Source organism: Manis javanica, chromosome 5, assembly GCF_040802235.1.
Source record: "Manis javanica isolate MJ-LG chromosome 5, MJ_LKY, whole genome shotgun sequence".
NCBI lineage: Eukaryota > Metazoa > Chordata > Mammalia > Pholidota > Manidae > Manis > Manis javanica.
The window spans coordinates 9,112,415-9,133,443 of record NC_133160.1 but is presented as its reverse complement, the minus strand read 5'-3'; the positions used below and the strand labels follow the sequence as shown (position 1 = coordinate 9,133,443).

The 21,029-nt window shown below is 48.1% G+C and overlaps 1 protein-coding gene across 6 annotated transcripts in view; it reads right to left on the bottom strand.

The window, feature by feature from the left end:
- Positions 1-411: 411 nt before the first annotated feature.
- ATP9A (ATPase phospholipid transporting 9A (putative)) overlaps positions 412-21,029 on the bottom strand; it is a 114,813-nt gene continuing 94,195 nt past the window's right edge. For 5 of the 6 annotated variants that reach the window (XM_073236429.1, XM_073236430.1, XM_073236431.1 and 2 more), the window contains exons 19-28: positions 18,925-19,023; positions 16,612-16,701; positions 16,353-16,497; positions 15,462-15,526; positions 13,105-13,260; positions 9,973-10,037; positions 8,546-8,654; positions 8,040-8,097; positions 6,191-6,394; positions 412-4,793 (exon numbers count right to left, since the gene is read on the bottom strand). In XM_073236429.1, coding sequence (XP_073092530.1) covers positions 4,657-4,793; positions 6,191-6,394; positions 8,040-8,097; positions 8,546-8,654; positions 9,973-10,037; positions 13,105-13,260; positions 15,462-15,526; positions 16,353-16,497; positions 16,612-16,701; positions 18,925-19,023 — 1,128 coding nt within the window. In that variant the 3' untranslated portion in view covers positions 412-4,656. The other variant, XM_073236433.1, reaches the window with a different exon arrangement.

The following is a 21,029-nucleotide window of genomic DNA, read 5'->3' as shown; positions in this document are numbered from 1 at the left end:
GGAATTAATAAAATATGTCCTCTGCTACCTACACAATAGGTTCAAAACCTCTTCTGCCTAAAACTTAAGTAACTGAGTTCCTAAATCTTCCATCACTTGATTTTTAAATAGTAGCCAAAACAAATTGTGTGTATAAATAAAAATAAAACATTTTTCTCCTTTTTTTTCTATTTATATTGATCACTCTGTGAGATTCTGATATGTCTAGAATAAATAGTACAGAATATAATACAATGTATGGATTTGGGGTAGTATTTTTTTGCCAAAATCAAAACATTTTTTTTTAATGGAGAGAAAGCCATTTACATCTTATGTACCATGACACATAAAATAGGAGCATTATAATGAAACGCCTTCATTTTGACACCAGAATTCATGTTTCCACACAAATTAAAATGATCCCCTAAAGCATAAAGTACACAAGCTTTATTGGGCAACAGCAACAGGCCACGCTGGCAGACAATGAAAGTAAAACTACTCGGAAACACGCAGGATCACATGTGTGTCATCACAGGATTGAGAGTAAATCATCTGGGAGTTCCTGCTGAGCTGAAGCACACTGCGCCAGAGCTGTCCTCTAATGAAGAAACGCTGCTCTGGTGAATATTTGCAATGAGGGTTACAGAGACCTACTAATGAGGATGTCACAAAATCCTAGAGTTCACAGTTTGCCCCATTGCAACAAAATAGTAAGCCACAAAAATTTTTTTTTTTTGCAGATAACACCCCCCCACACATACTTGTCCCCCACAAACACAATGTTCACTCACATTGCCCAATGACATTATCAGACTATACCTCCAACCGTGCCGTGAGTCACAGGTAACGCTGCTTTGGCGTAAGAAGATGCTAGAAAACTCAAAGAATTAGGGATGCTGCTCACATAGACTTTTCAGTTCCATTCAAAAACATGTATTTTTTTCAAGATGACATGGACATAATTAATGGAAATATTTCCTAAGAAGTATATAAATGACAAAAAGCTTTACATTAAAATGAGGGTGAAATTAAAATATTTTGTTTACAAAGTGCCTTATTTTTTTTTAATGAAAACAAAGCTGGAAGCAAAGAAATTTTAATGAAAACCAAATAATCTCTTCAAAAAACTTGAGATGACATCACGCACTCACACACACGTTTCAATCACACACAGAAAAAAATAAAGAAAACAATAGCTGATAGGTGTTTGCTTTAGATAGGATGGAGCAGAACACGTAGGTCCCATTTGCAACTTTGGCAAAGGTTTAAAATGCTGCCCCATAAAGGAGTGAGGGTGTTCCGATGCCAACTGCAGTAAAAACAAAGTATAAAACCAAAAGTCTGGAGGAAGAAATATAGGCATTATTGTGGCAATTTCCAAAGAGCACAAAACTCAAAATACATTCAAAAGTTGTCCGCATGACCTCAATTTTCAGCAGAGAACCCACTGAGGAAAGGATAAGCAGACGCTGGTATGTAGGCTTACAGCTACAAAAAAAGGGTTTCACTTACTAAGGGGGTTGAGTCTGGGGTCTGGATATATGAATGCTAACAGTGGGAGAAATCCAGGTCTTGGCCTCCCCGCCCCGGGTGGCTGTAAACAGGTGGTGTGCTCCACTGTCAGGATGCTTCCTGGGACGTCCTTCCTTGCTTGCCCTGAGCAGCCACCAGTCTCACCCAGCACCTTACGTGACACACATGTGCGCATGCACGCCCTCAAAACTACAATCTAAACATCTAAACTGTCAGATATGAGCAAGTACTCAATTACTTGTCTGGTCCTTTTCTTGGAGAAAAGGAGGAAGGAAGGAAAAAAGAAACTAGGTAGATCCCACTCTCCCCACACACACAACTGTCACCAAAAGATGTAATAAAAGTAACTAAAATAGAAGGACTTGCTCTGACAGAAATACCTAGTGTCGTCGGGGGGTAGGGAGAATCATAATTTTTACCTTAAGGAAAAACATTTAAACAGCACTGATTGCGTGCCATGGGGCCTCTGACCTCAAAATAGATCAGCTGCCGGAGAGTTTGGTCCCACTGAGTCCCGAGGCAAAGGGAAGGGGTGAGTGGGGCTTCCTAAGTTCTTTCCAGATTGGTGAACCAAGACAAAGGTCAACAGAATCCTTATGCTTATGAACTCAGGAGTTTCCTGCACAATAGCTCAATGCTTTGTTCACCTGTCTTCTGTCACAAGGAGCAGAGCCCTGGAAGCACCCATGTGTACCGGTTCTTTGTTTGGACACAGTCTGACACATGCCAGCAAGGACTGCACGCTCTCAGCTGACTTGAGGCTCCTGCCTTGGGGTCTGAGTTGGAGAAGCACACACATCGCACAATCCGAGATGCCCGGGGAGTCCCAGCGGGTGACGAGAACAGGCTGTGCACCGACATGGTGGTCGGGAAAACATGGTGGGTCCGCCTGGGTTCTGTTCCCTTTTGCCTTTGACTGTGTCCATCAGCATGTGTCCAAGATGGCTGCACAGAGAGGCGTGTCATGGCACTGACGAGCATCCCTTGACTTCCAGGATGGCTTCTTCAGCCCCTCTGAGAAGCTCCCTCCCTTCGAGATGCCAAGTGGTACCTTAGGAGTTTGACTTTAAAAGTTATCTCATGCACCTTGATCAAAATTAGGAATTAAGGAAAAGTCCAAAGAGACCATTTTCGTTCCCTCTATCTTCAGGGGACGTCTAGACTTTCCTGACGAGGGTTCCACAAGAACCTACATGCCAGAGCCATCACCTGGCTGTGAACAAGGCTAGGTTCTGGGTTTTCACACTCAGAGTGGAACTGCTTATGATGTCCAGTTTTACAGTCTGACTTCCAAAAAGACAGACAGAGGTGTAAAAACATTAAGCACATTATTCTCCCCCCTTGAACTTGGAAGCAAGCTCAGATCACTCCGGAAGGAGTCAGACCTGCTCAAACTTTCTGCAAGATTTGGACCAAGATCCTATTCCTAAATAACAATCTATTCACTGCAATATCTATCCTCTATAGATCTCTTCTGTACGGCAGAAATCGCTGGAGCAGGAAAGGGAAAATTCTACAAAACTGCAGGATCTTAAAACAGAAATGACATCAATAACCAATTTACCAGTGCCTGCAACTTACTGTCATTGTACAAAGTTTTAAAAGGGGACCACAAATCCATGACATATCAGGAGGGCTCCAAGCGAGGAACTATGTGCTCCTCCTGTCCCCAGCTCTCCAAGAGACCTCGGGTGGTGGACCTCGGCAACCAGGCTGGAACTTACCTCTCTGAAGCACACATGCAAAAGAAACGTCATGCTGAAGGGTTGACGGGGATGTCCTCAAAAAGAATCAATCATAAATCTCAGATCTCAAACACAGTCAGCTCTTGAAGATCTACCAACTTAACCCTACGGCATGCAGATGTGGCTGCTCCAAGAGGTGACTTGAAAACCCAAGAATGCCTTGCCCCGCCACGTCCAGCGCTTGCAAACTCCTTTCTTCCTCTGAAATGAGAAGCCACAGCTTTATAAGAAACACACATGCATGTCCTCCATCCTGGTGCGGGAGGAATCTTTACCACTGGCTGCCTTTCAGCAAGTTCCGCTTGAAATCTGTAGGCAGCGGAACAGAGCCCAGACGCCAAAGCTGTTGCCTGGGCCTCCTCAGACCAGGGCCCCTTTCTTGAAGCTGCCACCGATAAATGGCAGCCCGGTAAGACACCTCTGCCTTTGCCGTTGTGTCTTCAATAAGTCCTCCTAACAGGAAACAGATTTCAGTGGAAGTAAAGAGCCCCAGTCCCTGACCTTTCCACTTCGCACTCAGGGTCTGAGCCACATGTGCGATGTTGTCTAAGGAATTAGTTGAGTCTCTTATCACACTGTCGACACATTTAGAGGCTGTTTGGTGGCACGTTTCCTGCTAAAACAGCTCAGCTGAAAATGTCAGAGGGTGTCCTCAGATGGCCACAGGCTTTATGATTCCTACCAGGTCCCAACAACGCAGGGTAACACCTTTGAAACTCTTTTACGAGGTGGCCGGCAACGTTAACTGGAGGGCTGTAGAGGTTGCCTCAGATGAAGGGTAACAGCCTTGATTCGTGGCACTCTCCTCTCCTCTCCTCTCCTTTGCTTTTCTGTAATCCTGGGACGTCAGTAAGCACGTCAGTAAGCAGGGCTGCCTTAGAGAGGATGTCCGGCATTTCCAAAGTGAGATTATTGTCTGGATAACTTTTTTGCCAAATATCACAGCCTTTTCCCCCAAACCTATACTGGGAGCTTCACATTTCTCCAAACCCAGATTTTAGGAGTGAGAAAGACATAAAGACTACACATATATTCAGGCTGAAAAACAAAAAACCTTCTGCCATCTTCAATTAGACAGAAGCTTTTATCACATGACAACAAAACTCAAGTCACAAGGAAACTTGCGCAGTGACCCATACTATCAATCTCTTGGCTGAGCCACCAGTTTTCACATATTCACATTCACCCAAAAATGCATCACCAGGGGTTCAAACAGGCCTGTGTGGGCCCCTCTTAGGACCTCCCTCCTGTCTACTCAGTGTGAGGACTCCGTGCAGAGCTTCTGCACATCAGAACTGCACGTGTTAGCAATTACTGCAGAATCCACAGGTGGCGGGTAATATAAATGGAACTTGAACTCTGTCCGTCAGGAACACGCAGAGACCAGAGTCCCCTCCACCTATGATGTGAGCTTCGAGTAGCTTGGAGGGGAGAACCGTCTTCGCAGATACTTGAGGACGTACAAGGGGAGACAGCTGACCAGAGTGATAACAGAGACTTTCCACAAGAACGACAGCGTGGCAATGAAGTACACATCTGCAAGCAAACGGGAAGAGTGCAGTGAGCGGGCGCAAGGCTCCAGGAGGCGCGCGCAGCCCAGAGCCGGCCCCGAAGGGGGCACTGTCTCCCGCCACAAGCACACGGCTGCAGGCCTGGCTTCTTTCCTCCCTCCGCCTTTAAGGGGACGTGCCTGGGCCAATAGTGCACAAAGGCCATCAGCTTGACTTTCCTCTCTCCTCCTCTCTCTGACCTGCTTCTGTAGCTTCCTGAGACTCAGTGAAATGCTAAGCAACAGCCAGGAAAAGAAAACTACAGGCCGAAAATATTCTTAGAGGTGTTTTTGATTTGGAATGTGACAGTCAAGAGTTTTCTTTCCAAACCCAGCCACCAGAGAGCAGAAAGTGACACTCAGACACACGTTCCTGCTGCCTGGCAACTTTTCCCTGTGTCTCAGTAATGGTGACAGAAAGCCATGAGACAGATCTGAGGGGGGTGCAAAGTGGGCTGAGAGTCCGTTGTGGAAATAAGGTTACTTGGGGCTCAGACCCATGGATGGCTGCACTCCCCTTCCCGAGCAGGACAGTAAAGCCTGCAGGAACAAGGGTTTGATGTGAGGAGCAACAGCTGGTGTTCTGCAGAACATGGAGCGGATGCCACAGTAAGCACCTTCCCCAGTTCTTGAGCACAGGATGGGGAAACACAGCGGGCACCGACTGAGGACCCACTAAGGGCCACGCCTGGGCCCGTGTGCTGCTTACCCAGTCCTGCACCTGGACCACGTCTAGGGTGACCAACTTCAGCTTCCGGAGGGCAGAGCTCATATTTTCTAAGCTTCTGTGATGCCCTAGCCTCAAGTTATTGAGCACACAGTAGGTGCTTGCAAAACCCACTCTGAGAGACTTTGGGACAAGAGTAAAACTGTTCTAAGACGTCATCTTTCACAGGGATGTTCTTTCTGGCTTTACAGAAACCTTCTTAAGGAGCTTGCTGATAAACCAGAGACATGACTAAAGATGCCTTCATGGTAAGGCAGAGTTTCTCAACCTAATGAGAGTGACAAGTCCAGCCGGGCTATCGTTTATTTGCCAGCAAGACCTGGACACTTGACATCTCCCCGGCTCCACAGCGCCCAGCATGGCAACCAGCTCCCTGGAGAAATGCACAATGTCCTTGTTGAATCAAATGGAATCCCCTTCTAAGCCAGGTAGCACAGCGTGGATTTACAAGAAAACACTCCCCACCATGGTCATGCCCAAGAGCCTTGGGTCCAGGAGGCAGATTCACACTGCCGCCTGTCCCAAGGGACACCGGTAACTCAGTGGGGGCAGCAGGATGTAAAGGCCGCTGGACACGCCCAGGCCACGGGTGTTGGGGGCCGCCCTCCTTCACCACGTAGGACCCGTTGGACTGGCTTGCAGTGCAGGGGGTCTCACCGATGAACTCATGCAGGAACACCAGGGAGGCGATGTAGCAGGCCAGACTGAGCAGCTCGGCCACCGTCATGAGCCAGTGCCACGTCTGGATCGTCAGGGCCACCATCAGCAGCTCCGTGAGAATCAGTGACGTGAAGGAAATCGCCACGATGTGCACGAATTCTGACTCAAACAGCAGGAGTGCCCCATACATGATGGTACTCCCTGGGGGGGGGCAGAGAGAAGCCCCGTCTGCCAGGAGCCAACACCTCCCACACATCCCCCGTCAAAGGCTCACTCTGCTCGCTTAGTCAGTTCCTTCTTCATTTTTACTTCCGTTTAGACATGAAAGGTAGCGCTCGTTAAATGAGATTAATGAGCGGGGCACGATGGAGGTGTTCAAAGAGGCGTCCTGGTCTCATCCTCTTATTTTCCCTTTTGCCTTTTAAATAACAGAGTCTGTAATTACACGGTAGGCGGAGGGACCCCCAGGGAGAGGAAGGGAGAAACCACTGGAGCAGATGGAACAAGAAATAGGAATTTAAACGTATTATCTAAAACGATTGAGGTAGGTAGTCACCAAAAGACAAACACCGCCTGACTCCACTCCTGCGAGGTACCCAGAGGAGCTGTGCTCCCAGAAACAGGAAACAGCGCGTGGTGATTCCCAGGGGCCGCGGGGGGCAGGGATGGGGACTTTGCACTTGGATGGGGACAGAGTTTCAGCTTTGCCTCATGATGCTCTGCAGATCTGTTTCCCAGCAATGTGCGTATTCCGGACACTACTGGGCTGTGCGTTTTAAAAGAGTTAAGATGGTAAATTTTATGTCATGTTGTTTACCACCCACACACCACACACAATGGCAGAGGTAACCGAGAGAGACCCTCAAAGAGTTGAGGACAGGAAGTGTCTATCGAGCGCAGCAGGAACCAGGGAGAACATCCACGTTGACCAGGAACGCCAGCCACGCAAGAACAGACCGAAGAGGCGGGGGCAGGAGACTCTAAGCTGGAGACCCCCCGCCTCCCCCCCCCCCCGGCTGACTGCCTGACTTCTCAGGGGTAACAACGAAGGGGTGGAATGGGGCACTGCTACTTATGATTACAAAGTTTTATGCAGGATTTGCTTTAATGAGATGTACATATTATAGTCTCATATACTTCTTAAAAATAACCCCCCCTCAATTTTTTTAATGACAGTTTAACCTCCTGTCAACACATTCTATGGTCTCTACACTATTTGGCTGCATGTCCCATCAGTAAAAAAGCATTAAGAATGAACCCTGATATATGAGGTATATTTGTAAAGGTGCATACTGGTGTAGACACAGATAGATATTAGGACCACTGTACAAATGTATTACATACATTATAAAACATACATAAAAATAGAAAGTCTAAGAAGAGTGAGGAAAAATAATACAAACAGAGGTTTTGACATTTTCATCTCATACACTAGTAAGTCGTCTTACAAAGCCTCTACTGCCTAAACTGGAGGCCACTGAAGTAAATGGTTTTCAAAAGCTATGACTTGACCTCAGAAAAAGTATCGGAACATTCCAGAAAGCAACCACTTTTCATTTCAAAGGCTCAAACACCTCAGCAAGTTTTGATTAGTCAGAGTTACGTTTTTCTCTTCTATCTCATAAGCTGACAGCACTATCTCACACGTGACCTCCAGTGCGCTGAAAGTTTTGAGTCCTTATAACATGCTGCGTGGGGCCTCCCTCAGGGCACGCTGCCACACTCCTTACTGCTATTTTAGGATTCCAAGCCTCTTCTCTTCGTGTGCCACAGACAATTAAACAGCAGAGCTGCCCTTGGGCCAATGCCAAAGCACAAGACACCGGGTGGTCTCACCCTTCCTTACCTTGATAGATGCTAATCAAAACCCATATCAAGAATGTCTTGTAGGACAACGGTCGCCCCTAAACAAGAGAGAAACAGGGCAGGTTACTGTGCGTGGACCACCCAGGGCGCCAGCTGCCTTCAGGCTAGGCTTCCACTAACCAGACAAGGCAACCTGCTTGTTTTCATCAAAAGAGTGGCTTACACACATTTAAATACATCAGAGAAATTGCATTTTTTAACAAAGAATTGATATTAAATGGAGGTAAGTCTGTCTGCCCTTCAGTAAAAACATTGGGAGCTTTCTAAAAAGTCACTAATTCATTTGTTTTCATATCACATATTACCATACATTTCATATTTTTTACATGTGCATATACTACTTTAAGGACAAAAAATTCCCACACCTTCCTCCCTAACACCACCAGCTCAAGTGTGTTCAAATTGGATAGGGAGGGTCTGTGCGAAACATCAAAGAGGTGGGGATGGGGGACAGGAAGCGAGAAGGGAGGAAGGAGCTCAGGGAACCTTGAGGAGGTCCTTGTAGAGCTCGGGGTATAGCATGGCGACCTCCGACTTGACATCTTTGTCCAGGACCAGAGAAAACACGGGGAACATGGTGTAGATGGTGGAGTACCTAGAAGAGAAAGTCGCCACAGGTAAGGCCCAGCCAAGGGCATTTGAGCACCTTGCCCTCCCAGCTGTGGGGCCCAATGTCCACTCATTTACTGAGTGCCTATTACATACATGCCAGGGCGGGTCTGAAGCACTGGAGACTCAAGATGAAAAACAAACATGCCTGTCCTCAGAGAGATTTTGTGCTAGTCCGTGAGTCAATAAACAAATTCAACAAGCTACACTGTGTGCTAGAGATAAGTGCTAAGAAGGAACATTTAACGGGGAAGAGAGAGTAAGACATGGGGGCAGTGTGATCTTACAGAGGGTGGCCTAGGGATGTGACATTTGCATAAACACCCAAAGAGGTGAGGAGCAGCCACGCCGACATGGGGGGAAGAGCACCCCAGGCAGAGAGGACAGCAGGTGCAAAGGCCCTGAGGCAAGAGCATCCTTCCTGCTGAAGACCAGCGACGGGGTTAGTGTGGCTGTAGCTGAGTGGGTGATGGGGAGAGGAGAAGAGGGGAACCAAGACGCAAGAGAGGATCTGGTCCTGGAAGGCCACGTGGGGGCACAGCTTGAGGAGCCCTGGCTACTCTCTGACATGTCCTTTCACTCTCCCAGGGCCTGGCAGGACAACCCGCTGTTCCAATGAGAAACAGGCAGGACTGCAGTGCCTACTCTCAGGCTGAACTGGACAAACATAAAAAGGTAGAAGGCACACTTTGTAAGACTCTCCCCCAGGGCCAACAGGCCTTTCTGTGCTTCTCACCTCTCATAAGCAGGAGTGCGCCCTGCGTGCGTCTCCACCTCGGGCATGTGGTAACCAAACCCCACCTACCTGGGCAACTCAGAGACTGAGAACCATCTCCGAATAGGTCAAAAGGAATGTCATGAGCTCCAGGTCAGGAATGGGAGTGGGTCTGATGGCAGGAAACATCCAGGTGACACCCTGGCAGGTTGCTGGCATGCAGAGGTCCTGCTCTAGTAGGCGCATCCCCCCAGAGAGCAAAGCTGTGGCCCACCTTAGACCCCAGTGAAATCACTGAACCTGTGAACCTTCAGGTGCTAATCACAGCCCATAACCTCAGACTCTCACGGGCACTTTTCCATCACCATGTGCAAGTGGCCAAGCGCTGGAGATCAGAAACATAGCAGACTGTACCTGCTCTACATGGTTATGGAGTCACCAGCTCAAAAACTTATCAGTTCAAGAAGGTTCTAAACCACGCTGGTCGACTGCCTGGACTGGAGAGTCTTTACACCATGTTTCCTCTTTCTTCTGGGGCAGTTTAAAGAGGTTACAGAAAAAAATCAATACCATGCCTGGATTTCCTTACCCGATGATGAGGAATCCTTGATAGAGAGGAACGGAGGCAAAATAAAACACGGAGGAAAAGACAGCCTGTGCCAAGGAGAAAGGAAGACGTTACCAAAAACCACGACAAAAGCCCTTATGTTTATACTATTCAACATTACTGGACACCCAACACGTACATAGCATGTACTTTACACCGGCACTGCTGTATTTTAAGTATATCGGCTCATTTAATTCTTATCACAACTCTATGAAGCAGGTGCTGTTTATCATCATCCCCATTTACAGATGAGGAAAGTAAAGCACAGAGAGAGGTTCAGTGGCTCACCAAAGTCCACAGAGCACAGTGACAGAGCCAGGACTCATATCCAGGTGGTTCAGCTCGAGTCCACTCTCAGGCCCTTTGTGAACATTTATTAAGTTACATGAGTTGGACCCAGGAAAACTTTGTAAATGAGCTCTGTGAATCTCCAGAACAACTCCTGAGACCAAGTCCTATTATCACTGACATTTTACAGAAGGGGAAACTGAGTGGGTAAATGGTACTGTGGACACAAGCCCAGCTCTGTCTCCAGAACCCACACTCTTGATGGCTCAGAATCACCACTTCTCTGGGTGTGCAACTGATAAACAAGTTGGAACACATATGGGAACAGACATGAAAAAACAACCTCCACCCTGAGGGCACACACCGGTAACCTTAGAGGATGGGACTGTGGAGAAGGCTTTTCTTCTTACATTACACATTTTACTATTTTTGGAAAATTTTACAAAAAGCCAGTAACTGGCTCCTTCTACAATTAGATGAAGCAGTAAAGGTACTTACACAGGCTTACTGAAATGTCTACTTCCTGATTCAGAAAATACTAGTTCTCGGCAGTGAAATTTGGGGTGGGGAGATAAAATCAGGCTTGATGCTGTCACTTCCTTCTCTGGGTATCTACAGGCTAACGGAAGGAAAGTGGCCTCAAAGCCAATTTCTGCTAGTATGAGAACCAAATGGAGGCCAGGAACAACTGTTGCCTGAAGGCTTTTTAGAGACTGAACATGGAGAGAAAGACTGAGTCGGCCCAGTGATTAGAAAGAGCGTCTAACCAGAGGCATCTCCCCCTTATCACCTGCTAATGGTGTTTCCATAGCACAGAGCTCACGGTGCAGGTGCCACCCAGGGCCATGGTCACGGGCAGCCTGGTTATGGTTTCAGAATTCAAGGGTGAAAGCCACGTTTGAAATGACTTCTCACCCAGGCTGGGCCACTGCACAGGAAGGATGGTTATAAAAACGTCAAAAATCTGTTGTTTAGTTTTGCAAATCAACTTCAAGAGCCTTTCTCTAAAAAGACGAGGTTGATCATAAAGCCTTCTTCTTGGAAAGAGCACTTTGGGGAAAATAAAAATGCTATGTCCATGTCTATCACAGAGAACAATGTCAAGGTATAGCTCTTAAGGGGACTTGCTCTCAGCCAGCCTCTTGCAGCACAGTGCACAGAAGTTAAGGGCATTTTTCTTTTACTAGCACAAAAAACAATTTCTCATCCTAGATTTTTTTTTCTGAATCCATGTTCATGGTAACATACAGGCATTACGGGAGTCAGCTCATCCAGGCCTCCTTCCGTGTGTACTCCCTGGGACGAGCTGATTAAGCTTGCAGCGATTCAAACCCTAGTATTACCCAGTTCAATTGAGGAGCTAACAAATTAGAAGCACAGATGTGGTCGGATGAACCATAACAGCTGTTTGGGTTTAGATCATGTTGATGAAAATTACTTAAAGGTTCCTGCGGTCATGAACGCACTAGACACTGAACACAGAAACGCATCCCCAAAAGGCACGGAGGAGGCCGGTGGGGAGTGAAGCCTCATGTTTCCACAGCAGCACCACTCAACTCACTCTGAAAAGCAGGATGCCTTTCATGTAAGATTAAACAATTTTCCTATAAATAAAGATGTCACATTATATAGTATCCAGTTTTGTTTTTATTAATAATGGTAAGGATGCCTTATAAAACTCTCTCCTTTTCTAAGTAGCCTTGTCTGATAGGCAAGGCAGGTCTGATAACCCCCGTTTCACAGGTGGGGAGACCAAGGCCCACAGTGGTAAAGTGACCTGCTCAAGGTCTCAGAGACTGAGTGGCATGGCCAGAAAGAGATGTGGGTTCCAGGGTGCAGCAGCCACGTTGCCACCAATGAGCTGAGGGCATTTCCACCTAAATACGCCCATGGAGGGAAATCAGTCAACAGTTTTTCAACACCCAGAATGTTTTCTTTCCCTCCCTTTGGGCTTCTTCTTAGTACACACTTACTCGCTGCTGTCCAATGACAGATTTTGAAGGAGTTGGTGAGAGAAAAGGTAGAAAAGCACCTTCTAAATTCTGGAATCCTTTCGTGAAAAAGCAGGATGGGAGCAAGAAGTTACTCCCAGGAGGGTTAACAGGCGCAGTGAGCCCCACTCCCCGCTGGGCTGTGATGCCCAGATGCCTCCAAGCCCTGCACCACGCTGCCCCGCCAAGGCCTCCCTGCCAGTGCAGACGGTGCCAGCCCTCTACCAAGGGACTGGAGGAGACCTTGATGAAGAGCTGGGCTTTGGAGGCCCCTGCCTGGGCGGACCAAGGGACACGGCACAGGTTTCTCACCCTCGCTCAGCCTGAGTCCCCCTGTGCAACATGCGCACAGGCCCTTGTGAGGCCTGCATGAGAGGCTGCACTGCGAACACTCAGCCCGACACCCAGGGTATAGGAAGCACTCAAGAAAAGCAAGTTTTCCCTCTTTTGTGGTTATTCTCTGTTGCTCCTTATTTCTGCACGTGAGAAACTCAGGGCCAGACGGCTCGTTCAGCACTCACCTCCACATTCTTCCCTCTGGCAAACCAGTTATGACACCTCACTCCCAACTGTAATGACTCCGATCATTTACCCGCACGTCATGCCAAGCCCTAGACGGGCACCACTGATAATGCTCACATCACTCCGCACAGCAACAAGGGCCTTCCCACCTGACGCAGGAAGCCTCCAGGCAATCGGAGGTCCATCATGAGGAATGAGGCCAGACGGGGATGGACACTGGCCGGGTGGGGGGATGGCTCCACAACAGAGTCTAACGGAGGCTCCTTCCAGGACAGCCATGTGCACCTGGCAGAGGTGCCTGCTGCCCACCCACCTGCATGGTGCTGATACAGAGGCTCCTGTGGATCACGAACTGGCTGAGGGCAGCTGACCGTTTATAGCTGTTCCGGCCATGCACCACAAGTAACCGGCCCAGGTGCTTGAACTGAGTGACGGAGAAGTCTGCAGCCAGGGAAGCCTGCTTTCCCTCCTAAAAGCCGAAGACAATGGCCACCGTCAGAAGCACAAGAGGGCGTGGCAAACATATTTTTTTTAATTGAAAAAGGAAGACATTGTAAGGAGACCTTTGAAAACTTCAATGAAGAGATTCTTTGGTTTCAAGTTATACACAGTTGGTGGTCCAAGTACAAATTTCATTTAAAAAGAGGAATAAAAAAAAAAACCCATTCCCAATCACATAGGTATAATTTGGAGGCCAAATGGATCTGGTATTAAGCCTTGGGGTTTAGGCCCAGCCCCTAATATGTATCAGAAGTAAAGAATCATTTGAAGACTGGCATTTTTTAACACTTGGTTTACTTAACAGTTAAACATAAGAGGGGGAAGAGCTTGATGCTACTAGCAATACATTAAATGGAACATTCCTGAACATATAGCTCTGCACATTTATAGAAGTGGAAATAATTTAGAGTGCAACCATATAATGGGATTCTCTAATTTCAAAAGGCACGTCCCCCCAAAAGATGGAGAAAAGTCCTCTACATTAAAGAAGACTGAAGAGACATGAAGTCATGCTAATAAATGCAACATGTGATCCTTCAGTGGTTCCTGGAAAATTTTTTTTTAATATGTGGAGGGCAATTGGGGAAGTCAGACTATGACTATAATATTATTATATCAATGTTACATTTGGGAGGAGCGATAGTATTATTTTGCTTATGCAGAAAAGGGTGACCTGGTTTTTAAAGAGATGTATGCTGAAATATTCAGATGTAGCATACCTGCAGCTTACTTTCAACTAATTCAGAGAGAGGGAGAGGGAGAGAGAGGGAGAACAGAGCAAACGTTAACAACTGGGAAACTGAAGCGAAGAGCAGAAAGGTGCTCATTGTTCTATTTCGGCTTTCCTGAAGAAGTGACATTTTCAAAAATAAAAGTTTGAGGGAAGGTTAAAAAATGATGGCTCTGCATGTTCTGATGCAGAAAGAAATCCAAGACACAACAGATTTAAGCAAGTTGCATTCAAATGATAACAGTTTTCACTTAAAATTATACATAAAAATACATACATGTGTAAGACATGTATATATGTGTGTGTATATGTACATATATGTTTGTGTACATACCCATAACCAGTAATACACACATAGATAAAAATTCTGAAATAGTCAATGTTACTAGTTTGATGTGGCTGTCTAAAAGAAAGGATGCACTTTACCAGTTTCTAAAGTGTTTTTTTCTTTACAATGAACACTTCTTTTATAGTCTGAAAAAACAAGGAATCAGAATATAATTTTTAACAGAAGGGAAAATATTTTAGTTCTATATAGAAATGTGTGAAGAATTCTATAAAACTCAAGTGTGCTTCTTAAAATCTGCTTTAAAGGAATCTACACAGATTTCAGACATACCATAATTTCATTCAAGCATCATTTAGCTCTGCAACTTCAAATAACCATCAACTGGATGAGAACCAGAAAATGAGAAAGGATAGAAAAGAAAAAAAAAGGGCTTATGCATTAGCCAAATTCATGAAGATATGGCATAAAATGTATGGGGCAGCAGCTCAGCCCTCACTCAGTGCCTTCGTACTATTATTTTACACACAGTTCTAACAAACTTGGTGACCGATATTATTGTCTGTAGTCATTTAAAGGCCACAAATTAGGAAGGGCAGAGTAAACTGTAAAAGGCCAGCACACAGTTGACAAGGAAGAGAAGTGAAAATCTGTGTTATAGCACACAAACTTTTTAAAAACTTGCAGCTGCGAAGGCTTTTTCAATTTTTTAGTAGGGGGCAAACTGTGCCACATTCCTCCATAATCCCTAAGAGATCAGCACATGGCAAAGTAAATAATGCTTTTCTTAACAAGGCTACTACCATGGAAAAGTTTGAAGCACATTCACTGTACCCTAAAAAGTTAGCGAAGCATTTTTTTTTTTTTATTTAGGTTTTGGCAAGCAGAAAATCAGCATTTGTCTGTCTGGAAGATACAGGAGTATGGATCTCTGACTTCCTGGTAATAATGCTAGATAATTCTGATACACGGTTCCTTATGTTTTTTTAAGTCAAATCTAGAATTTCTAGGAGCATTAAAGCCATGTCTTTAAGGGAAAAAGAAACTCCAGCTAGTAGAATAGAGCTGCTTCCAGCCCAGCGACACAACCATCTGACATGTGAGCAGCTGCCACTGGGCAGCAAGAGGCCTCCCCGCACGTGCACCTGCTCACCTTTCCCTCGACGCCCACACCACAGTCAGACTCCTGAATCATGCTGACATCATTGCCTCCATCACCTGCGGGGCACAGAGACCAGAGAGACAAGCCAGGAAACTGGGGAGAGGCAGGAAACACGACTCCCACATTCCATGCTTTCTTTGAAGAATCGTACGTGTTTTGCCTTCCACTGAGTGCTTCTAGGAACCTTTCTGCACAGCCCCGTCCGATCACTCCAACCGTGCAGGAATTAGGTTCCTATTTTACAGGCAGAGGGGCTGAGTACCAGCGGGACCAGCTGACTGGCTGAGGGTCCCGGCCACGAAACGGTGGCCGGGGTACCATGTCTGCACCAGTGTTTACAGCCACCACATGCCTGCCTCTGAGGCATGAGCTCTGGATCATTCTCAGCAATGATCACCCTGCACTTATTGGCATTTACTATCAGTGTGGCGAGTACTTTCTAAATGCTACCCCATTTCATCCTTATGAGCACCATTTGAGGAAACCCCTGTTATGATCCCATCTACCAATGAGTACACTGAGGCTCAGACAGGTGAAGGAAGGACCCAGCTGGTAAAAACCAGCAGAGAATGGAGCCCAGACCCACCTCTGCAGTGTGCAGCCCTCGCCCCCCTGGGGTGCTGTGTGTCATGTCACTAACAAACACGTGCAAGCTAAGGAGAGAAGCCCCCAGGCACATTTACCTACTCTTTTACAAGGGGACATATTAAAAGTGATAACAATGGTTAGTAACAAGATAGAGCTAAGGTCCACAAGGGTGAAATATCACGAGCCGAGTGAAGAGGCATGGGGACATGTGAAGAGGATGGCAGCAGGATCCCATCACCCTCACAGACCGTGACTCCAGGGCACCGGCGGCCCAGGCCCTGGTGAGCCGCCTACCTACTGCACAGGTGAGCTTTCCAGTGCGCTCCTGAAGCAGGCGCACGATCTGGGCCTTCTGGGTGGGGGCACAGCGGCAGCAGACCACGGCCGGGCACTGGCAGGCCAGCTCCATGAACTCATACTCGTAGTACTTGAGGCACACCTGCGAGGGGGAAGGGTGTGCGGAGGGGTGGGTCGGCCACGGTCACCTCCCTGCCGAAGCAGGAAGGGGCACGCGTTCCTGGAGGACCCAGCGGGCGGGGATCCCTGCACCCACCTCCAGGGAGTCTCCGGAGATGACCAGCGCACAGTCGTGCTTCCGGCGGAAGGCGTTCAGCTCGAGGTGGGCCTCACCGCGGTTGGTCACCTGGAAGGGGACAGAGGGCTGGAGGAGGTCTTGTTCTCTGGAGATAGTAGAACAACAAACAGTGGCTTCCTGGAGCCAGTGTGAGGACAGTGGCCGCCCAGCCAAGGACGCACAGCCAAATGAACCCTGTGTGTTATGATTCTGTGGGAATCGGGAAAGCCTGTATAACCAAGCACCACCTGGCGTTTCCCCAGGACGGCTGTGACCCACATAATAAAAAGTGGGGGAAGGCACGGGGAGGGCTGTGCAACACAGAGAGACGAGTAGTGATTCTGCAGCATCTTACTACGCTGATGGACAGTGACTGTAATGGGGTGTGGGAGGGGGACTTGGTGAAGGGGGGAGCCTAGTAAACATAATGTTCTTCATGTAACTGTAGATTAATGATAACAACACCAAAAAAAAAAAGGCTGCACTTTCACTATGGGACAGGCACTGCTAAATAAGCACTTTTCATGAGTTTTCCCTACTTATATCTCAAGACGACTCTACGAGCCACACTTAACAGATCTGCTGCATGTAAGGGAACCGACAGACAGCAAGACTGGCTCACTGGCCTCAAGTTACATAACGTGTATGCGGTGGGGCAGGCATCAGAAGCCAGACATCCGGCAGCGGTGGCCAGGCTTCTATAAAGGGCCAGATGTTAAATACTGCAGGCTTTGTGGACCACACAGTCTCTGTCCCACCTATGCAGCTCAGCTGTTGTAGTGCCAACACAGCCACAGAAAATAAAATGGACACCTCTGCCTTAAAATAGAACTTTGTTTACAAAAACAGGTGGCCGGCCCACAGGCCATAGTTTGCAACCCCTGAATTCTAGAACACACAGTAATTCTCTTTCTGTGCAATAGCTATGCTCTATAAAGTCTATGTGAACACCGAATTTGGGAATACAGGGTTAGGTTCCTGCAAGCCTCTGGTCACAATATTTTTATCAGCCAATCAGAGCACAGCCTCATTTTACAGGTGTTTCTGTTTAAAGCCATCTTCTAAAACATATACTGTTGATTGACTAGCACTGAGCTCATGACCAACAGCTCTCAATTCATGCCTGAAGGAAGCTTAACTGACACACGTATTTTCTCTGTAAGGCCCATTACGACCTTCCCGCGCCTAGGGACACCGGACAGCACTCATGCTGACACTGTGCTGAGGGCCATCCTAACAGTGAAATCCCCAACAAAATGCATGGAAATGCAGAAACGTGGCACAAAGTAGCCCATGAAAAGGACGCTTGCACACAGTGGAGAGCTGGAGCCAGAAGCAGAGCATGACCGTGCCCCACGTCAGCTAGGGACGTGCATGTCTGGGACTAAACCTGTCCACTGCCCTGCACGTGTCCACAATGACCCTGAAAGCGCCTTGAGTATTAACTGTTGGGTTACAAATAAATTTAGCGACTAGGCGAACTTGTAAATACAAATCCATGAATGATGAGGACCGACTGTATCTGCCTCTACCTCATGCTGTTTGTGCTACTCCCTGAACTGCTGGATTTCTTGAAGTTTCTATGTGCTGTGGACCAAAGGCAGCGGTGAGGGGGAAACCCCAAAAATATCTAGAGCAGAGCCCCTCCAGCTGTTTGGCATGGTGGCTGTACTCGTGCCCCAGAGGGGACCTGGTGCCCCCACCTCCGCCTCAGCAAGGCCAGCCGAGTCCTCGGCTGCTAGTCCCGGAGGGGCTGGGGACGCCTGAACGGTTTGGGTCAAGAGCTTGCAACAAGGGCAGGCAACCTCTCATTTGCCCACCGACACATTTCCTTCTAAAGGCTCCCAAAGGTTTTCCTTTAGGAGGGCAAGCAGGCCAATATCTATGATTTGGAATTTATTTCTTATCCAAGGACTTGGCCTTTAAGGGTTTCGTGAGATCCTAGGACACACATGTGCACTTTCACACGAATGGGCCGATCTGCACCCTCCACACTGATCATGCCTTTCATCAGCTTCTCCGAAGGGCATGACCAGCCCTCCCCTCCCCTCCCTCCCCCCAGGTAAGGAGCACGGCGTTAACGCAGGGCTGTAACTAGGGGCTCCCGAAGCCCCGCTGAGCCCTTCGGTAAATCCCACCCACACCCATGATGCCAGCTCCCCCCACCCTGGGTGGTTAATGGGCTGCCCCCTCCCCTCCTTAGGGGCCCACTTGAGGTTGTGAGGTCACAGGGCAAACTGCTGCATCCTCCCTCCACCACCCACCGAGGCCCCAATGCAGAGAACGCTTTACCAGCCGAAAAACGTGGATGTCCTGGTTTCTGGTCACCAGATGTGCATTCTTTGCTGTGCATGTGGCCGTCTCCAGCTTGTCTCCCGTCAGCATCCAAACCTGAAATTAGAGCATGATGGACATCCTCTTTGTGAGCACATGAGGCCAGCCCACAGACTACGTCAGCTGAGTTTCCAAACAGGGAGCTGTACTCGGTATTTTGCATTATCTCTTCAAGGCTCCTGGTGTCCCCAACACACCACAGGAAGCTTCAAGGGCATCATGACCCTGGGAGACCCCTGCTGGTGGCAGCAACCTGGTGTGACACCTTCAGAAAACTGGTCACATGCTTCTGTAGACATCATGAAGCTTGGCCTCTGACCTCATAATCCCCTTTCTGGGAATTTTCCTTAAAGCAATAAATAATCTCAAAGAAGAAGGCTACACTGGTGAGGGGTCACCCATGCCCTACAGGAAAAAATGATTTGCCACGTTACACACGGTCTTTCTATGTGGTCAGATGCCCATGCAAAATCTTATGGGGGTAACCCTGACTACAAAGCGCTGACAGGAACCATGCCAGGTTCTTCCATAGCCTGTAACAGACCATTCTGCATTCTGTGGCTGTGGGCTCAGAGAAGGCAGGTGACTTGCCCCAAAGCCACACAGCTGGCTCCTGTCCCAACCAGGCCCAGAATCTGGGTGATCAGAGTCAAACAGAATATGCTTCCTGCTCTACTAGCTTCCCCATCAACCCTTGCTGTCTTTGCTTCCACAGCGGGGGTGGGGGGCTTAGGGTCACAGGACAGACAGAAGCTCTGCAGTGGGGCAGGTACAGAAAGTAACAATGCCAGTCTTCCCTGTGTTGGCCGTGCCAGAAACCCATCAGTGTCATCCACATTCAGTGAGTTTTACCTCCACAGCCTCACATGGCAGCAAGGGGAGCGCACCACGGACCCAGGGTCCTGAGGGTAGGATGGTAGGAAGGGCGCTGCAGCTAAGTCCCCAGACCTGAGCTCCAGCCCTGCCCGTCTCACTGTGGGAACCGGGGCAGTGAAGCCACCTCACTAGGCCTCAGGTGCTGTGTCTGGGAAAGGGGCTGAAATAGAAAGTTTCCAAGTTTCTAACATCTTCTGCCTTATGCAAGATCATACCTTCCTTACCCCCTAATTATAAGCCACCCTGACCGGTACCCACCACACCCCCATCTCACAAGGAAACCATAAAGAAGGCCAGTCCACACTCTTGCTAATAGAACAGCTCATTTTTGGACAGAACAGTTTTGAAGAGAAAAACCTCAGGACAAAGCCAGCAGCGGAAACCGGAATCTCCAAGACTCCAAGAGCAAAGGTCCTAGAAATCACCAGTAACACACTTTAACCACCACCATGCAGCAGAAACTTGGCCCTTCTGACAACAGACTGTTTTTCCAAAAATGGGATCTTGCTGGCAATTTCCTCCCAATGAAGTAGGCCTGTGAGGCAAAGGAACATGACAGATTCGGTTCACAGCAAAATATGCCCACACACCTGCAGGCCCCCCGCCAGCTTGAATGTGGCCAGAGCTCATTTATTACTACAGAGCTAACCCGTATTGCTCATGTGGCCCCTCTCATAGATGCTTTTGCCCAATACAGGCCCAAAGATGCAGCCGGGAGCTGCTTTTGGGTGGAGGTGTGCGACAGATGTTTTCAGCAGCCTCAAGCCAACGAGTTTGCTAATACTTCGCGTGAGTCCACCGAGCGGCAGCCTGCTCCTCAGATGCCCTCTGCTGGCCTCTCTGGATATACATTTTTGGTCCCAAACAGAAGAACACAAATGTAAACATGGCAGTTGTTGGTGCAGGGGGTCCCTCTGCTGAGTCCTCAACCATTCACTCAAACCAACAGACGGCTGGCCCGCTGGTCACTCAACAGGAACATAATGGACACCCCAAGCAGGCTGGACACAGCTTGGCACCGAGGGATGAGGAGATGCCCACAGGCATGCCGTCCTGGAACCCGGCGAGGGCTAGGGGGACAGCCAGTGAAAGCAAACCCACAAGACGTCTTCCAAAACCGGGCTGTAGAGGCAGGAAGTGACGGCAGTGGCCCCGCCCAGACGGGGCCCGGTCCTGACCCCTCCAGC